The sequence below is a fragment of the Dermacentor albipictus genome, chromosome 9 (assembly GCF_038994185.2).
Source record: "Dermacentor albipictus isolate Rhodes 1998 colony chromosome 9, USDA_Dalb.pri_finalv2, whole genome shotgun sequence".
Lineage (NCBI taxonomy): Eukaryota > Metazoa > Arthropoda > Arachnida > Ixodida > Ixodidae > Dermacentor > Dermacentor albipictus.
In genome coordinates, this window is record NC_091829.1 from 99,753,708 (window position 1) to 99,774,320 (window position 20,613).

A 20,613-nucleotide genomic window follows, 5' to 3' on the forward strand; every position below is an offset into this window, starting at 1 on the left:
GTGCCTTGGATGCCATGCAACATACGGGGTGTCGTTTCCAAGCATGTATAAAAAACGGCCAAGATTTACAGCACATCAAAATTGATGCGTAACCGCCAGTAACACCAACAGCTAAATTTAACTAACTAATCTTAAGTGAGATCATCACTCACCTATAGTGGTGTGCGAATATTTGAAACATTCGAATAATGAATCGAATAGTCACTATTTGTAAATGTGAACATTTCTCGAATAATTTTCAAATATTTCAAAACGTGAACTGCGCCCAGTTAAACATAAAATTGAAGCAACGGTCTGGTAAATTTTCAGCCCAGTGGCCATAGTGTAGACATAAAACATGAGAATTTGTGTAATAGAGCAGGCTAGGTTGCTTAGGTAGCCATACTTTTCAGGGGGTGTATATGATCGCTGTACAACCTGTAGAGTCCTGCACATGCAAGGAAACTACTTGTTTGCTCCTAATGCTCCACATCTGCATTTAATAACGCTTCATAACATAACTAGTATATAATGAAAGAAACTTGCCAAACAAGAATGTGACATTTTATATTAATCGCAATAACGACTGTTCATTATTTGAAAGCTATTCGACATTCATTTCATTTGCTTCTAGCAGTATTCGACTCGTATTCGATTCGGTCTCAAAAATCACTACTTATTCGCACACCCCTACTCGCCAATATGCTGGGCTTGTCATAGCAGCTAAGTTTGTGGCAAACCCCATGTTGAATTAATGGGTATTAAGTAAAACATACGTGGCTTAGGAGGCTCGTTTGAGGGTGAATTTGACGTGCAAGCATTGGGATATTTCTTTCTGGCTTCACTAGAAGCTGTTACCTATGTGAGAATACTCACATAGGTAACAATAGCAATTACACAACTAGTGACAGTAATACATTCACTCGCTTCATGTCTCGATAAGAACGGTCAGATTGATGAAATATTTCTTGACTTCAGTAAAGCTTTTGATAGAGTTCCCCATGACAAACTAATATTAAAACTCAGATGCATAGGCCTCCCAGAAATTTTAATCATATGGATTTCAAACTATTTAACCAGTCGCTACCAATTTGTAGCAGTTAATGAGCAACAATCAGGTTGCCTTCCGGTCGGCTCTGGCGTGCCTCAAGGAAGTGTGCTGGGGCCATTATTGTTTTTATTATATATTAATGACATTACTACTGAACTTGATCCGAATGTCCAAATCAGGTTGTTTGCAGATGATTGTGTGCTTTTTCAAGCAATAACTTCAATTAACAACCAAATCCATCTCAACTCCTCTCTTGTTAAGATTTTTGAATGGTATGAAACGTGGGACATGAAACTTAACACTGATAAGACCGTCTTTCTTCACTTCTCTTGCAAAAAAGCTCCGCTTTCTTTTAACTACAGGTTAGGTTCGTCACCTTTGCTGGAAGAGACGAAATATAAGTATTTGGGTGTCACACTTACTAATACTTTATCAAGGAATTCACATATAGATAACATCTGTTCTTCCGCATTCCGTAAACTGTATTTTTTAAGACATAAGCTTAGAAATTCTCCCCCTAGCGTAAGATTACTTGCTTACAATTCACCAATTAGACCGAAACTTGAATATCCATGCATTGTCTGGGACTCATTTAATAAACACAACAGCACCCACCTAGAAAAGGTACAGAGAAGAGCTGTAATGTTTATTTATTCTAAATTTTCCCTGTATAACTCACCCTCTGAATTAATGCAGATTAACGGTATCCAATGTCTCAAACAACGAAGAAAAAATTTACGTTTGCAATTTCTTTTCTTGCTTTGGAATCAAGATCTAGCTATTAACCCTTCTCCATATCTGTCACTTTCAACGTCAAGGCATACACGCCACCATCATCCTAATTCCCTGACGCCGTATTTTGCGCGAACAGATTTACTCAAGTTTTCATTTTTCCCTCGCACTGTTTCCGACTGGAATGATTCTTTATTGCCTCTCGCCACACTTTGATGTTTTTTTTTACTTTGTTATTATTGTTTTCTTGCCATTCAACCCACCCTGCTTGGACCTGTAAAAGGTTTGCAGAACTGAATAAAGAAAGAAAGAAAGAATGCATAGGTCCTGAAGCTCTTTGCCTGACCAACACCAATGAAAGCGACCGACACGCAAAATTGTACCACGCTTCGAATGAATCTTCCATAAAGAATGTAATTTCCATGTGGGAATCGAAATGTGTGCATTACAATTCGCACTAAATTGCATTTTATTGCTTTCTGCCGATGCAAAAAGTAAGCGTGCATTATAATCAATGACGCATCACAGTTTAGAAAATGTGGCATACAGTGGAACTCCCTTGATATTATTCTAAAACTGGTACAGCGTAACATAGATAGGAAGAAACAAGCCGAGCAGGCCAGATAAAAAACAGAGTGCATTCTGTTCCAGCGCTCTGCTTCCCCCCCCCCCCAAAAAAAAGCAATATCTTGGGTTTAATGCGTTGCCGGCATTGGTGTCAGCCATGTTGCGACTCTTGAAACTGGAACAAGCAAAGCCTAGTTGATCGAGTAGTCGCCAAATGCACCTAAACTACAGCCAAGCCAAGCTGCTACATGTTGAAATGCAGCATCGGCTTTTTGTTGAGCAAGTTCTGCACGTTGAATGCTTTTCATTTACATTTTAAATAGCGACAATCCTGGGCGACTTCAAGCAGCTTCAACTGTCGCCGACTACACCCTGGATGTCAGCACCGATGAGGGCGGTGATTATGTGAGGGAAGCGCTGGATGATGATCATTTGAAGAAACCTGCAATCATTCATCAGCCGCAACTTGGTAGACTTTGGGTATATTGTCAGGGGATGAAGATTTGGTGCATGCATTGACTGTGGTTCCCTCTATGTGTAGCAACAGCATGACAATGATCGAAATACAAAATGACCAGGCCACAGGCATGCATATGTGTGAGCAGCAACGCGTTGACAAACTTAGGCCGTATTCTTGGACGATAACGTTCAAAGATACTACTATCAGTTACCTAGCCCCGGATACATCGACAGCGATCCTGTGGTAAGATGACGTGCTTGGCATGGTGCCCAGAAAGCCATCGCTCGTAGACGCCGACGCGTCCTAGCACTAGTCATGCTAAATCGTGCAAAAGATAAGGTATCCCAAAAAGTGATGAATTGAGAATACAACACACCTTTTCTAGCCACCTTTGGATAAGCTACTCATTTCCTTCTGAATTTGATACTTTGAACTTTTAGCCAGTCCCTGATGAGTTTGCATTACCCTTCAAATGGTTTGCAGTTCGCACTGTAAATCCTTTGGAGGCTGAGCCACGCATAGTGTCCTTGTTTTTAATGTTTAACAGCACGTTCACATGATTTTAACAGCATGTTTGCACAACTTTAACAGCATGTTCACACAATAAGTTTTCCTGGTATTGTGTTTTTATTTTGCGGTCCCATAGAAAAGGTATTACAGGAGTTCTAATGTATAGCTACATGAGCAGCACAAATCAGAGTAATGCTGCTCACCTGAGTTGTGCTGCACCCACATAAGGGCATCCATGTGAGAATTCAGGACCTTTGAAATCTGTTGCAGCTGCAAAAGAGAAGAGGCACAAAAGTTAATGGGACACTAAACAGCAGATCTGTTGAGACTATGTAGTAGAATAAGCTTTCAAAACTGAATGTCTAGTACATCAGCTTTTGTATGCACTCCATTCCATTCCAGGATTTGGAGGAGTGTAAAACTTCTTTGTGAGCAAATAATTTTGCATGGGAATGTATAAACATGACCTAGAACGATCGACATTTGGGCGAGTTGGTACTGGTTGAACATCTTGAAGGGGCAGCGCAAAAAGACGATGACAGAAGGCAGGAAACACACAGGACAGCGCTGTCCTGTGTGTTTCCTGCCTTCTGTCATCGTCTTTTTGCGCTGCCCCTTCAAGATGACCTAGAACATAATTTATTCAAGCTTGGACAATTTCAAATGATAACTTAAACAAAAATGCATAGTCCCCGAAGCTTCAAACCGGAACGAGTCGAATCTAGTCACATTCTGAATACAATATGGGTACTGACCGGCTTGTCCTGTGCAGCAAATGCATTGGCCGCATTCAACTGCTCCACGATGTCCCTAATGTCCCAGGACACGCAGTTCAGCTGGGAGTTGATGTTCTCCGCCATGTGGTACCTGTGACACGTTTGCAAGAAAGAGAGGCAGTTCAGGAGTGCAATGACAGGACTCTACACTCCTGCAAGACTGCTCCTGTTTCAGCCAAGAATTACGTAATAAATTGAAAAACAAAAAATGCAGAAACTCCACTGGAGTTGCTTAATTATGCGTAAGCAGTGTGCCACTTGCTCATCTCCACACATAAGACGCGATGTATGTTGTTTACCACGATTGACAAAGCAGTAGGCAGTTCATTAAATGCATACTTTATTGGCCTTATAATCTGTTTTGGCTTTTGGTTCGACCAGTATAAGCCCTTATCAACCCTTATCGGTCGTTATCAACCTGATTGGACATGATCTGACCCTTATCCACCTTTATCGGCCGTTATCTTATGAGAAGTGATGTGACCCTTATCCGACTTGACCCAACCCTTATCAGTCCTTATTAACCTTACCAGGAATGGCTCCAACCATTATAAGCCATTATCACTCTAAACATTATCAACCACACCTGGACCAATAAACCACTTATCACTCCTTATCATCCTTATCAACTCATTGACTTATCTGTCTGTGTTGCACAACTGACAATGAAGTACAAGACATTCACATGGTTCAGATATATCTGCCTTCTGCAAGCATGGTTGTTTAGCCCGGTATGTAAGACACTTGGCTTGTGAGCGTCATGTGTCAGTGCCAGTTTTTCTCAGTGAGTTGACATAGGAATGTTCATGCATTTAAAGAACAACAACATATACACACAATATCATACTTTGTTCTAATAAAGACTAAACCATTGTGGCAGACAAAGCATTGGTCACCAAGCAAGTCTTGAATATAATCTTGACAGCTACAAGAGAAATGCTAATCCAAAGCCCCCTACTTCCCTGCAGTCCATGCATGCAACAGCACAGCTGTGAAATGTTTCTCTTCAGGCAATTTGCTTGTATATACCTACACCGCCATAGGGGCATTGGTGTTAGTAGTAATGGCATTCAAAATAAAGACATATTACAGATATAGAACGAAACACACGGGTAACAGTTAATTCAGAACGATGTGCTGAACAACATAAAAAAAAAGTTCACAGTTGGTAGTAACATAAAGTAACAAATGGTCAGAAAGCCAAGTGGGTCATATGTATGGGTCACTACGCCACATGGGTATGGGTCACTACGCCATGCTACTTTCAAGTGTAGAGACTTTGCCCTTTTCAAACAGCCTTCTTGCTTTACAAGACCAACCATCAGTGCGTCTCTCGGACACTCGTCAACACCAGTCACAACTCTTACGTGTGTTCACGTTCGAGGTCGGCGTGCTGCTGTACAGAGAGGGCGGGTGCCTGCTTCAGCGCGGACTCGAGGGGTGCCAGTAGCCGCTCGAGCTCCCCCTGCTGGGCAGCCACATAGTCCAGCTTGTGCTCCAGCCGCTGCTGGTCCAGCTGAACACGCTCCACGAGCGAGCTCAGCTGGCCCACTCGCTCGGCGCTTGACAGCAGCAGACGGTCCCAGGCGTTAACCTGCGCCAGTGCATGCATCAAGGAGGATATTGAACAAACATTGCCCTGCCACTACAACGCAGTTAAACTTCGGTTTAACGAAGTATACGGTCCACGCGAATAGGTGGTGTTCATGTCGTAGCCCCCAGCGACGCCTCCCCCTGAGCAACGGAACAAAAATCTTCAAGGCAGTGCTTAACACAGTGCAGACGCTGAAAAAGTGTTATCGCTGTCATGTTTTGAACACCAAACATTATGTGGTTAACACTTTCCTGCCTGTGGGAAAAGCAGCAGTTTTTATGTAGCCTAGAAAATACCTTCCCTATCACAGAGCATGCTTGATACTTAAGTTTATAGTGTCGTATTGAATAGCAAAAAATTCTCTTTCCAACAGTACTACACTCAAACAACATGTCTATTAAAAAGAATTAAAAAAATTTTTCGAACATTTAATGGAAAAAAAAGTTATATAAAAATGTCACTGTTCGTTTACACATAAAAGCTTTTAAAGAATTTCAGAATGTACATTCTTAACGTAAGGGCCTGTGCAATATTGTAGCAAATATCATCTTTCTGTGTGAAAATTTCTTGATAAAAAGGAACATGTTCATCCCAGTGACTAGCCCTAGCACGATGCCAAGGTCGACTCCCAGCTGTCTTTTCGCACGAAATGACTCGCTGCGTGGCCGCCAGCAAATGAACCCGACCAAAGGTTGTTAACGCCCTGCAGGTAAGAACTGCGACCTTTAGAGCACGCAGGATATCTTTACGTCGGCACACGGCAGCTTTGAAGCGGTTCGGCAAAAAAAGCGAGGCTCCGTTTGGAAATCTGACAAACCGAACTTGTCTTCTGCATCAGTGCTGTTTCCAAATTCCACAATTTTGTGTACAGATGCATTAGAATCAGTAGAAATGTGATGTTTCTATGCATCATGCATCAATGGTGTGCAACACTGACGCCATCTTGGAAACTACAAGCACTCAGCGTGCCAGCCATACCTCGTCTTCGAAGGCGCTTTAAAAATCCGTGCGTGGCGGAAAAAAAAAAAACGAACCCGACTAAATAGTTTCCAGATAAGCCAAACACGGAGCTAGCAGTCTGAGAGCATTCAGGTGGCATAATACAAGTTTGCAATCATAGGTGAATAGGTGCGGACAGGAAAGTGTCAAACTTCATTTAGCTCAGAACTAGGGGTGTGCAAATAGTCGAAAGGTTGCAATACTATCCAATGTTATATTTTAATATTCGTATTCGATTAGAAAAAAATATACATTTAGGAAATGTTCGAATATTTGGTTGCATATGAATATTCGAATCAAGTCGAATACATTGCTGCCTGTGCGGTAGCAAACACAGTTCTTAGCGTTTGTTTCTAATATAGGTATATTGTAGCAATTTTACACTTAATTTTGTGATTATTTCGTGTTGCTAGCGAAATTCTGTCAGTACAGCGTACTTAGCCACTAAACGTCTCAACTTCGCGGGAAAGCCAGCCTCTCAGTAGCAAGGGGCACAGGATTGGCTGCATTTCCTTTTTTTTTTCCAGCGCCATCCCCAATTCTGAGCTTATTCCTCGACAGCAAGTATGATGGGTAATAATTGGCACAGGGTCAAATGCCTGCGAGTTTACGGGCGTGTGATGTGGTTTAATAAGGCACAGGCTCATGAGGACAGCTATTGGGAATTGTCAAATTTTCCAAGTTAACATGAGCCAAATACACAATGTTTTGGCACAACGGCTTACTGTTTTACTTTTTTTAACTTTCACAATGCGTTTGCAATGTTTCAACATAACCAATTAACCCAACTTGTTAATAAATACATGTGCATATCATTATCTGATATTCAATTCATATTAAAAAATTTTGATATTCGCACACCACTACATAGAACTCAGAATGTTGATTCCAGTAGAATACTAAAGGCACTGGTGTGAATTAGGACAACAAATAGGGGTAGGGGATAGTGTAGCTAGGGTAGTTCATGTAAGGCATAGAGTAGATAGCTGCTGGACTATTACAGTAACTGAATGGGTACCAAGGGAAGAGAAGCACAATCAAGGACTGCACAGGAATTAGTGGTTGTGATGAGATTAGCAAATACGAAGAAGTGTAGGATGAAGTCAGCTGTGTTGCACTATATACAAAATCAGGTGATGACAATAATGAAGATCAGGTTAGGCTTATGTGCCTCTCATGAACAATGCACTGGCTTGGGAAGGGTAATATCACGTGTGTTATCCATTGGTGCATTGCAGTACCTAGTGGCGCACAGTCCTGTTTTTTGACATGTGAGGTTAGGTCACCTCAGTCACCTAGTCACCAATATGCACACAATGCATGTGGTCCAACAGCAATTGCTGTCGGCGGACTTGGTGCTTACGTGCTGCAGTATAACCAGTGTTCGTTCAACCCTGTATTCTTCATGCCAGCTATACCATGACATGTGGTCCAACAATGTCTGAAAAGGCACAGCTGATACCATCGATGTTGACATTGCAATAGTTATAAAATAAACAGTTTTAAATATTTAAGAGATAAATGCAAATCCTCGTGAATTGCACACAAGAGACATCACACACAGACTGCAGCTTTATGCTGCAGTCTGTGTGTGATGGTTCTAGTTCTTGTGCAAATCTCACCTGCGTAGCTTGGTCAATGAAGTTTCTCTCCAGCTCTTCCAGCTCCACCTTCCACTGGTTGACGGACTCCTCCAGCAGTCGGTAGTGCATTCTGGAAGGTGACCCAGGTGCGACTGAGCGCACTCACTACACGGCTTCACACAAATTATTCATGTTGGCATTACCACAGCCATATTTTTGAATGCGTGCTTTAGGCAATATCACAGTTGCTAAGCTCCTTGCCTGAAGCATAAAATAAGCTTTGACTGGTGGGCATACCTTCTGTAAATATTACTTTCATGCAGTGCAGTTTATATTGTGCAGTGCTGACAAAAGCCGAGGACAAACAGCAATTAACAAGCTTTCCTTTTTCTTAAATCACATGATAACCTTCCAGCAAGTCGCTCCGAAGCCATTTGGCAAACTGAGCGTCTATATTCCTTTATATTGCAAACTTTTCACCCTTTCCATGTGGTAAAGCAGTGCCATGACTATGTTCATCCCCAACGCAGTTCGATGAGTGTGGCAAGTGCTTGAACAATTAATTAACCGATTCATTCATTCATTTATTAAATTAACACCTCAAGGCAACAATCGGGCCACGAGAGAGGCCATAGTTCGGTGATCGAAATTTTTGACCACTCGAGTTTATTTCAATGTATCAACATCTTGGCATTCTGTCCGAACCAGTATGTGGCTGCAGCAGCAGAACGTCTTAGTGTGGCAGAGGGTAAAAATTCACAAACACAGAAGAACTGGATATAGCAGCTTGGTGTCCTGATCATACGAAGTCAGAGGAAACACAGGGCAACTTGACTATAATGTTTCAATGAAATGTATAAATAATCAAGTAAAGGGTAATGAAAGTGGCCGAAAAGAAATCATCTGGCAGGTGGGGACTGAACCCACATTCTCCATCTCCACATTACGCTTGCAGTGCATCACCAATCAGTTTATCGCTGCGCTATTTTTCTGCGCACATATTGTGGGGGCATTTGTGTATGTAGTTAGCCCCGACAGCGGTGGCCAGCACAACTCACCGCTAAGGCAGCGGACGCCCTTTTAACCGCAACTGTCACATGGTAGGCAAGCTTAGGAGCACTGCAACTGGCCAATAAACCCTTGTACACTACCTCATGGCACCACCAAGGCTGCCTAATTCAAGGCTCTCGCTATGCAACAAACGAGGCAAATAAGGGCAGTTGAGGGGCTAAATTTTTTTATAATCATACGAAGCATGAGACAATGAAGCTGAAAAAGCACAGGGGAAGTTATTCATTACGTTTCATTGAAAAGTAGAAATAATCAGGCAAAGGGACGTGAAAGTGGATGAAAAGAAAAAAGGAAAAGATGAAAGAGAATACTTAAAACTTTGGCTGTGTGCAGCACCGGCTGACACTTCCAGGGCTAACCTTGTAAACACACACAAGTACCCAAGAAAGTGGCTGGAGGGATGGCATCGTATGCCTCCAGAAGAAATGGGCATTCGCTCACATAACAATGCTTCTCTGGCCTATGCTCACAGTACACCAGACACATTACAAGACAGCGTAGAAATAAAATACAACCAACAGTGGCCGCAAGCGCACAGCCACCTACAGGTAACTCATACAATGTTTACTTCCACCGGCTTAGCTCATCGAAGTGGTTTCAAGGTGGTATAAACCAAAAGGTGGCTTACTAAGCCTACTATGAAACTTTTCATTGAAAACACGAAGGTGCTAGCGACACCTATCATTCTAGCTCCTCATGATCTTCTGTCATCTATTTTGTGACAGTGTGTATACTAGTGCATTACTGAAAGTGAAAGCCAACATAGGCATGTCTGTTGAGATGGTCACCGTAAAAGATTCGGCCCAATAGGAAACAAGAGAGAGGATAAATGGTTCAAGTGCTACTGTGAAATCTCAACATAACAGATCTCATTGGACTGCCGAAAATCATTAGTTATATTGAAATGCTGTATCGAAGACACGTTAAAAACTACACTCAACAAGAGGAATTGTCGACAACTGAAAGCAGCACATCGACAAATGCGTTTGTGCTGAAGACAAGGAAGCCACAGGATAGGAGTGAGAAAATGTGTTTATGAGAGGTCATCTCCATACTCTTGCATTCACAGTTCGAACAGACCTCAAATCTGTTAAGGGGATCTTAGACCAAATGTTTTCTTAAAATGTATTTTTTCTTCGAGATACGGTGATGAAAACTTGGGAATTAATTAATTATGGGGTTTTACGTGCCAAAACCACTTTATGATTATGAGGCACGCCGCAGTGGGGGACTCCGGAAATTTCGACCACCTGGGGTTCTTTAACGTGCACCTAAATCTAAGTACACGGGTGTTTTCGCATTTCGTCCCCATCGAAATGCGGCCGTCGTGGCCGGGATTCGATCCCGCGACCTCGTGCTCAGCAGCCTAACACCATAGCCACTGAGCAACCACGACGGGTAAAACTTGGGAATACATGCAATGTTATGTGCTTATTTTGAATATGAGGTCCAGTTCTGTTTAGCTTCCTTGTTTATAACTTTGTGCAAGCTCCCTTTAATTGATTTACTGCAAAGATTTGCAATGTATCAGTTGGTCAGATCAACCTCACTGCTCTGGCTATCCTAGAACAAAAGTTGCGAGACTTTGAAGTACCACAAGAAATGCTCTCAAGATTACTCTTCAAAATCTCGCAACTTTCGTTCTTGGGTGGGTTGGTCTTGCAGCATTCCTTGAATTATACAGAAGCCATGGACAAGATGCCGTTACGGCCACATTGGTTGCTTTTTCATGCAATAAACATTCTATTTCTTCAAAGGAGCACATGATACTGCATATTGTTTCATGAGTGCTGTGCCACTTTGCAAGATGATGAGCATAGGAATAATAATAATAATAATAATAATAATAATAATAATAATAATAATAATAATAATAATCAAAAGCTGCATTGAGGACAAGTGCTGCAGAGGATCATTAAAGATATAAGAAAATAAAAGATGAAAGAAGCAAATGAAAAGCCAGGAGAAGAGACTACCTAGGCTGTTGTGTGCATTGTCATGGAACCCCCGAAACAGTGCACTTACGTTGAAGACGGTGCAGCCGTGCCGGTTGTCTGTGCCGGGGCTTGAGTCGTAGCTGTGAAAACAATTAATTGGAAATCAACAAATTCAAATCTCCTCCAGGACTGCGTCTGTTTAGCTAGAGTAGAACCTCAATGCACTCCTGCTTCATACAATTTCCCAGTGCTAACATTCGTGATTTAGAACACAAAAATGGCCCAATACAGTTATGCTTCCTTTTTACCGGTCACTACATTCACGGAAAACACTATCTTTCAGCACCAACATTCTTTACAGTGACAAACTGCGATCTTATGATACGTTTTCTGGCTGCTAGATTCCACGTGAACAACAAATTGACAGAGGCACACGCGACTGAAAGCAGTAGGTGGCCAACACGACAGCTTGCCTGCAGTACTAGCCCTCCCATATCATGTGAAAAAATCCGGCATTCACGCTGTTTCCTCTGTGGGTACCAGCAAATCTCATCGCAGGTCACTGCACGTTGCATTCATAGCTATTGCCGCCAGCCATACTGCGATAAGCATCTTCACCTATCTGTTTCGCAGTGTGTGTGGCATAGTGTCGGAAGATATTGCACGCTTTTAATAGGCGATAACCCAAACGCGCCACAGTTCCCAGCTGCAGGCAGTGCGAAGTGAGCCTGATGTTTCGCTTGGGCGGCATCGTATTGCGGCATTGCCAACTAGCTCGAGTTAGTTGTTTCCTTTTGCAGTCTTAAAGCGCTATGCAATGTAGGAAAACAACAAAACGCATCTCAGGGGTTACAATTTCGTTGCACGTTGGTGTCTTGCGCTGAAAGATTCTCGCCCAAGCACACTCATCAAAACTTCCTGCCAAAATTCCCCACCCAAAGAAGCTGATGACCCAGGACGAATTCGAGAAGCACTAACGTAAGCGTACCCATTGGCTTGCCGAAGTTGCAAAAATAATATGCGTCACGGTCGGCTCTGACCCCACCAGTTCGGCATGCATCGGCGTCTCGTGCTGCAACGATCTGTGAAACACTCTGCGTTATGTAGACGCCAACTACAGTAGAGTCAGCCATATTTTTGGTGACATTGGAGCGTAGGTTTTCGAAGTACACTGTTTAATCAACACTTAAATATTAAATCAAATAAACTACATGTCAAGAATCGTGCTCAGAGTTGCAGCTATTTAGACCGAATCACAATGTCACGAGTTAAATTATTGGGATTACGGTCCCAAACCTTTGAAGTTGACTATAACAAAAGCCATAGCAATGGGGTCAGTACTGACTTTGAGACCAGCTGGAGTCCTTTTAACCTAGACCCAAGGCACTATCCATGAGTGTGAATGCATTCCATCCCCATCAAGAACATGGCTGCCGAGGGCAGAAACTGATCCCACGACTTTGTGCTTAACACTGCAACCAGTGAAGAACTGATGCATGCGAAAGAATACAGAAGATAAATGCTAGTTTCAGTTGGCGCCTTAAAACATTCACTGCAACAGCACTTTTTGAAGTCTAAATTTTTGTGTGTCATGAGCCACCAGTGAGACACTTGTCATATTCCTCTGGTGCGGCGTGACCCAGCAGTGATTCAACAGGAAGTCGTGCTCCTTTGAAGCTTTCTCAAGGTGGACAGAGATGGTGCCGCAATGCATCAGATCAGAAGCAATAAGAACTTTACCTCTCCATTGATTTCTAGCACAGATGTCGCTTGTGCCCTGCAGACAAGCCTGGCACAGCCACTCAGTGAGAACAGCTGCTGTGACTCACCAGAGACCCACATCGCAGTGAATGTGTTAAAGGAGTATTGACATGACAGTTTTGACTCACCACGTTTTCGTGCGAATATAAAGTCAAAACTGGACAAATCGTGCCGACAACAGGACTATAGGAAAGAAACAATGCATAATTCTGCTGTTTGCGCTGCTTGTTGAATTTGTAAATGTTCAACAGACTAGCCCAAGTTAGCACTCTTGGAGAGTCCGAACTCTTAAACCCTAGAATAATACGAGCAAGCATTAGAACACCCCATATAATTTAGTACTATTACTTGTTTTTGCTAATCAGCTTTGGTACCGAATCGGTGGATGGCTCATGCTGTCATGGAACACTGGCTTGCTCCTGCCCCTGCAATTGCTGCAACTGCCACATGTGAGCAGGGCCAGAAGAAGCACCTTCAGCACTTTTGTTTAGATACTTAGGAGGCACATCATCATAGGTAGCCTTAATCGTAAGCAACTTCAACAAAAGTTGGCCCGTGTCATGACATTGCGATATGTTGATGATGCCAGGCACTTCTAGACTAAATCTAGTATCAAATTAAGATACCTCATTTCCAAACCCTTACAGTTGCCAAGTGTCATCATTTTATGTGCAAGAAGCCCATAGTGGAGCTTCCACAGCTTCAAAAATATGTGCCAACACACTCTGAATACTCTTGCACCCTTTGGGGTACCTGTTGTCCCTAACAGGCATTCGTTACCTGTCTTATTTAAATTTCTCTTCTCTGCACTCGCTACTTTTCGGTCAAAAATGTTATGCCATGCTGAACATGCGCATGTCGTTCATGACAAGGGAGTGGACGCACTTCATCAAAGAAAGGAAAGGCATGCACGACAGGTGACAATTATTGTCTGGGGACAAGATACACACTAAAATGTGTAAGCGTATTTACAGTGTACTCCTCTGAATAGCCGAAATGCGAGCAGCCGTCTTACCAGTGGTGGCAGTGGTGGTGGTGGTTGACGCTGCAGTAGCCGTGGGTGCGACAGATGGCAAGCCCGTCGACGGCTGTGGCCCACCAAAGCTGAACGTGGGGGTCGACTTGTTTGTCCCAAAGGAGAATGCTGCAAGCATTAACAAAGCATGTGATGTTCGCAGTTGCTTTCTATGGCCAGTCTCACCTGCCACCCTCTCAAGAAAATCCTTCGAAGTGTGAATTTTACTGTAAAGGTGCTTAAAGGGACTGACAACCAACTTTTGTGATACTAGCTTTTTTTCAATGCAATGGAAAGCTGAGCAGTCAGAGTGCCAACTATACAGTGGTAACAAGGAAAATACAGCGTAACATTTTTCCCGAGTAATTTTTCTATCTGCAGTGAGAATGTATCCATCATCAGCTGGAAACAGTGATAGGTAAGCGTGATAGCAATTATACACTGGCATCGGTGCGAAGCAGACGACAAATGTGGCCCGAGCACTAAGGCAGTAATATTTTGTTTATCAAGCTGATGTTTCTGTGGTTCATGTTTTCTAAAGTGTTGAATTACTTCTGCAATATTAGCTATGTGCTTTCGGGGCTTTGGCTGTGTACAAGTTGAGGCTTTTTTCAGCCAAGTCAAGCTATGTAGTAGGATATACCTGTAACCAAGTTTCCTTGCACCTTCTCCCCGTGTTTATGGTGCGCCCCACGTAGGATCTCGCTAGTGTCTGAAGTACGGTGGCGGACCCTGCACCCACGTCCTAGATTGCAAGGGGTGCAAGGCAAGGTGTCGTCATGGTGCAGCGCACCCATGAACCTTGCAGCGATTGGTCGCACCTGGCGCACCACAACCGGCATTGCCTGCACCTTTTCTGAATGGAACAAACCTACTGTAGTGCTGGCAGTACATCAGTCAATGGCATTTTGTATGACAGAAGTACTCGTGCGTGCCGCCATGCAAGCAATGAGGGTAAATCCATTCGCTGTCGCTCATTAGCGTGAACTTCCTTTTTTTTTTACTTCGCAATACGCATAGAATAAAGTGCAACTGCACACATAATATAACAAATGCAATTTTAAACAATAAGTATGCGGCATTTGATAACAGCCAGTACAGTACAGTACTTCATTTACATCTTAAGTGCCAAGGTGTCACCACCAGTTTACGCCACTTACTATATTCTGCTGCTTTCTGCACCATATTAAAATTATAATTCCTACTTAAATCGCAAGCATGCTCGAATTTGTCACTATAAATTATGCCCTTTTCATTTCCACCAAGATCTTGTGACACATTCTGGGTGGTTGTCGGTGCTCTTAAGCACTACGTGCACACTATAGTATACACTTGGGCACTTCCTGGAACCCAACAAAATTGTTAAACGGTCCCGGACAATTTTCACAGCTTGCAAACATCTCAGTGGCAAGTACTTGAAACAAGGATGTTTCTTTTAAGCAATTGTTCATACAGACAAGACAATCAACGTGCAGGAATATTCTTTACAGCCAGAAATTAGATATTAAGTGGTAACTAAAGCTGTGGTTGTGGGATTATACATGGTTTGTAAGAAAGAAAGCAAACTACTTTAGCGTGCTTTCTTAATGGGACACTAAAGAGACTGATATAGTAGCATTCGTTAAGAGATCTATATTCCTTACTTTCATGCTAGGAGCTTGTTCGTTAGAAGAGAAAATGACCATGGAAGCTCAATTTTTAATTTTGTTTTTTTAAATTGTAGGGTTTTACGTGCCAAAACCACAATTTGATTATGACGCACGCTGCAGAGGGGGACTCTGCATTAATTTTGACCACATGGGGTTGCTTAATGTGCACCCAATTCGTGATACACGGGCGTTTTTGCATTTCGTCCCCATCGAAATGTGGCCGTCACGACTGGGATTTGATTCCATCGCCTTGTGCTTAGCAGTGCAACGCGAAAGCCACTAAGCAACCATGGTGAGTTTCTTGCCGACCACAGCGTCGTTATGCCAGTGTGACATCAAGGATTTCAAAATATTTTCTTGTATATTGGCCGTTTTAACATGGTAAGAGTTCTTGCAACTAGCCCAGTTCAGTCATTGGCTCCTTTAGAATACAATGTAGTCCTTTGGCCACTTTAACCGATAGTTATCATGGTTATACACGGGCGTTTTTGCATTTCGTCCCCATCGAAATGTGGCCGTCACGACTGGGATTTGATTCCATCGCCTTGTGCTTAGCAGTGCAACGCGAAAGCCACTAAGCAACCATGGTGAGTTTCTTGCCGACCACAGCGTCGTTATGCCAGTGTGACATCAAGGATTTCAAAATATTTTCTTGTATATTGGCCGTTTTAACATGGTAAGAGTTCTTGCAAGTAGCCCAGTTCAGTCATTGGCTCCTTTAGAATACAATGTAGTCCTTTGGCCACTTTAACCGATAGTTATCATGGTGAGCATGCCACATTTTTCAGAGTGAACTTTGCAGAGGCCTCTTTAGAATACGATGTAGTCCATCTTTACCAATAAAAACTAACTAGGCTGAAGCAGATGCTGTCAAAATATATGACACCATGCCGAGCTGGTGCCAGAACTTCAATGCGGCGGTGCCACGCACCTTTTATTTTTGCATCTTTTCTAGTTTAATGCTACAAGTGGCATTACTGGCATTTTAGAAAGATAATTTACTAATACAGCTCAATTTAATTCACTCGTTAGTGCCCTTTTAAAACAAGTGAATTTCACCCCTAAATAACCCAGAATGGTGCTAGCTCTTCCTAAAAATCTACTGATATGCAAATACTGGTGATGGATGCACAGGTCATCTATGCTTGGACAAACTGCGCATAGGAACAACTATGGTACCTCGCTGTGTAGGAATTCAGAGTGCCAGCAGGTGACGCCATTGACCTTCTAAGTGATTGATTAAGGCATTTCTGCAGTTTAGGTGATGATCCGCCACAGTTGCTTAGTGGCTTTGGCATTTTGTTTCCAAGCACGAGGTTGCGAGATCAAATCCCAGTCATGGCAGTTACATTTCTATGGGCGTGATATGCAAAAATGTCCACGTACAGTGCATTGGGTGCACATTAAGAAACTCCATGTGGTCGAAATTAATCCCGAGTCGCCCTCTACAGCGTGCCTCATAATCAGATCATGGTTTTGACACGTAACACCCCAGAATGTAATTTTTTTCACCTTGGGTGACAGCCACATGAAGAGTAAGACTACAAAACCATGACAATACACTTGTTTGATCGGGTTTGATGTTTTGCAGTGATTGATAAAATTCAATAAGATCAACAAGCCCGAAGAAAAAATAAAAAGAATACACATAGACAACACACAGTGCTTGCTCTCTCAGTCCACAATTAATACTAACTAAACTGTATGCTTTCATGTCAAATTTTGCTTTACCATTCGATCTACCTGGTAAACAGTTTTGGTAAACTGGGCAGAAAACTGCACTGCCTCACAGGGCTTTCATTAGATGAACAGCTGTTCTGAGAAGTGCGCTGTGTGTTAAAGAAAATACACTGACAACATACTTGATGTAGCAGGGGCAGAGGTGCCGAAGTTGAAGGTGCTGGTAGTGTTGCCACCCAACATTTTGCCTGCATGAAGAGGTTACAAAGGAAGAACTGACATCACATGCTTTGCAAGCTAAGCAAAAGTTGCACACAAGGTTACAAGCTGCACGCACAAACGTCCACACTTCTCTCTACAGAAATGTGTTATAGTAGCTGCGAAGTAAACAGGATGAATACTATGTGGCTCAGAAGTCAATCTTCTGAATTGTAGATATCCCCACACATGCAAAACTACATTCAGTAAGGAAAGGAACTTCATTCAGTAAGGAAAGCTGCAGGTGAGGAATGACAAACAAGAGAGAGAAAGAAGTTTAATGACACGAAATGCCGAGAGGTCGGCCTAAGGTATATTCCTCTAGCCAGCTACTCGGCATTGGGGGAAGGGGAAGTGGGAAAGAAAGAGGGAAGAAAGAGGTGCATGATGGGTGACGATGACGATAGAAGGAAGATGTAGAACATATGGCAAGCAATTTGGCATGCTCAAAGTCTGCAGTCCAGGCCCGTAATTTTTAAAAAGTTCAGTAATGCCTTGATGGCCTTGAAACTCGACTGAGCGTCTGGCCAAGAGCCTAAAATAACATCCTCCGACAACGGTGCGCTGTCGAGACGCGTAAGGTCCTTGACCAACCTATCACGCTCTTCCACAAACTTAGGGCAGTCACAAAGCACATGACCTATAGTCTCAGTCACAATGCACACCTCACAGTGTGGAGACTCGGTGCGTCGCATGAGGTGCACGTATCCGCGCGTAAACGCTACCCCCAGCCTTAGTCTGTGCAGAAGACTGGCATAGCTTCGTTGAATTTTCGGATGTAGCCTAAAATTCATGGTGGGGTCCAATCTCTGGAGTCGTCTGTGGCGATTATCCAGATTGTCCCAGTGCTTTGCTGTCAATTTTCGAATGACACTGGAGAGGAGACAGTTGGCGCCCGCTCTTGAAAAAGGAATTGAAAGCAGTGACTCTCGTTCTTTGAGTGCTTTCTTCGCTTCGGCGTCAGCCAGTTCGTTGCCCTGTATACCACAGTGACTAGGGATCCATTGAAATGTGATGTGGTGGCCGTTTTCTTGCGCTAAAGTGTAGAGCTCGGCAGTTTAAAGAGCCAACACACTATAAGCGCTTTCTTTCAACACCACTCTAAGTAGTTGAAGAGCCGATTTTGCGTCACTGAAAACTGTCCATATTTGAGGAGGCTGTCGCGCAATATATTGAACGGCTTCTCTTATTGCCACTAATTCCGTAGATGTTGTAGTCGTCTTGTTATGCAGACGAAACCGTCGAATGACTTGATGCGCAGGCACGACGAAAGCCGCACCAGACGCATACGACGAGACCGAGCTGTCTGTATACACGCTCACCGAGGAGTCATATTCTTTCGACATATATTCAAGTGATAAATGTCTGAGGCCGACGGTAGGTATTCGCGATTTTTTAGAAATTCCGGGAATAGATAGACGTACCGGTATTTTGGACATTACCCATGGGGGCATATGTGGAAGGTCAGCCGGGGCAAAGTATGCTGGTATGGCAGATGCTTGGCATTTAACGGCTCTTGAAAAAGTGGAGTCCGGCCGTATATCGGGTAGTTTCGATAAGGGATGACGTCCGTGACGGCAAAGCAGTCGCAGGAATACTCGAAGAGGTTCGCATCGTAGATAGACAGGTATGACAAACAATATTAACGGAATTACTAGAACCTCGGATTGTTATCTAAGCATGAACATGGCTATCAAGGGATCTTGGCCCCGGTTCATGCGTTTGAGTTGCCGTTCAATCTGCGCTTGTCCGTGTCTATTTCCTCTAGTAGTACAACGTATAGATGCAACCAAAACAACGCACTGTTGCTTATCACCCATATCGGTTTGCTTGCTGTAGGTATATTCCCTGAACCTAGTAGTCACAGTGATCTTCAACGCGACCTATCACAACACATTTGTTTTTGCTCACTTTACCAACCTTCAGCAAGGCATTGGGTAAGGGGGACTGTGGTTACATGAACACGGCGTATAATAACGTTACCTGTCCCGAGGGGAGAATGTCATAACGCTCTCCTTACCAAGATGCAGTGTCATCGGTAACACGGCGCGGTTTTTCCAGCTGCGCAATATCTTGAAGATTGCCCCTCAAAAACGGTTAGGCAGCCATAAGAAATCGCAGTGAATTTCCAAAGAATACAAAACGCATTAGAAAGCTGCAACGAAACGGCACGCATAGTGCGCTGTACGCAGGTGTCATTCCGGCCTACAGAATAAGGGCAACAATTACCACACTACTTTCTTTCTATCTCCTCCTTCGTGTGAACCCTTTCCGATGATAATAGTGCGGTAGTTTCAGACAGCAATTAATACAGCCGCAACAGCGTCCGAAAACGCGACCACAGTTCACGCGCCATCCAAATGACAATTTTAAAACAGTGTGCTTCGCCACTGCAACGACTTCGATTATGACAGAATAAGGGCATCAGTAACCACACTACTTTCTTTGTGTCCCCTTCTTCGTAGGCACCCTTTTCGATTATAAAAGTGGGGTATTTTCAGACAACAAATAGTACATGCGCAACAGCTTCTAAAACACAGTGTGCTTGGCCATAGGAATGGCTTCGCTTATGAACAGTCTTATGGGATGTGGCACATACCTTCTGTAGGCAAGGAAGTTCCTCGCCAAAACCTTAGAAATAGAAGTCGCTCAGAGACTTTCAAAATTTGTGATTAATACTTCGTACAACACAAACCGCGCCGCGACGCGGAAAAATACAGAACTTGGCTCGACTTGGATCGCTTACCGTCGCTTACTGATTGCTCTACTTGCAAGTTTTATGATCGTGATGATCGTGATGATAACTTTGTTTATGGAAGGGGAAAATATATTTTTTAATGCGTTAGCATTCTTTGGGTAGCTCACGCACTTTCCTGGGGCTATGTATCTATTTATGTATGTATATCTGCATCTAACCGTTTTCCCGCCTACCTGGAATACCGGCCCATGGTAGAAAAAAAAAAAATTGCAGTTTCGATGGAGAGGCGGAAC

At 43.1% G+C, this 20,613-nt stretch overlaps 1 protein-coding gene and 1 long non-coding RNA gene across 2 annotated transcripts in view; one reads left to right on the forward strand and one right to left on the reverse strand.

Moving 5' to 3' along the window:
• LOC139049557 (uncharacterized) overlaps window positions 1–4,301 on the forward strand; it is a 21,339-nt gene extending 17,038 nt beyond the window's left edge. The window contains exon 3 of the long non-coding RNA XR_011508397.1: window positions 4,072–4,301. This is a non-coding gene — a long non-coding RNA (uncharacterized lncRNA). The remainder of the gene's footprint in view (window positions 1–4,071) is intronic.
• The window catches only part of LOC139049554 (nuclear pore glycoprotein p62-like), a 20,830-nt gene extending 443 nt beyond the window's left edge, over window positions 1–20,387 (reverse strand). Inside the window, exons 1-8 of the mRNA XM_070525098.1 lie at window positions 20,222–20,387; window positions 17,547–17,612; window positions 14,036–14,164; window positions 11,348–11,399; window positions 8,291–8,381; window positions 5,443–5,669; window positions 4,055–4,166; window positions 3,503–3,569 (exon numbers count right to left, since the gene is read on the reverse strand). Coding sequence (XP_070381199.1) covers window positions 3,503–3,569; window positions 4,055–4,166; window positions 5,443–5,669; window positions 8,291–8,381; window positions 11,348–11,399; window positions 14,036–14,164; window positions 17,547–17,607 — 739 coding nt within the window. The 5' untranslated portion in view covers window positions 17,608–17,612; window positions 20,222–20,387. The remainder of the gene's footprint in view (window positions 1–3,502; window positions 3,570–4,054; window positions 4,167–5,442; window positions 5,670–8,290; window positions 8,382–11,347; window positions 11,400–14,035; window positions 14,165–17,546; window positions 17,613–20,221) is intronic.
• Window positions 20,388–20,613: the final 226 nt, after the last annotated feature.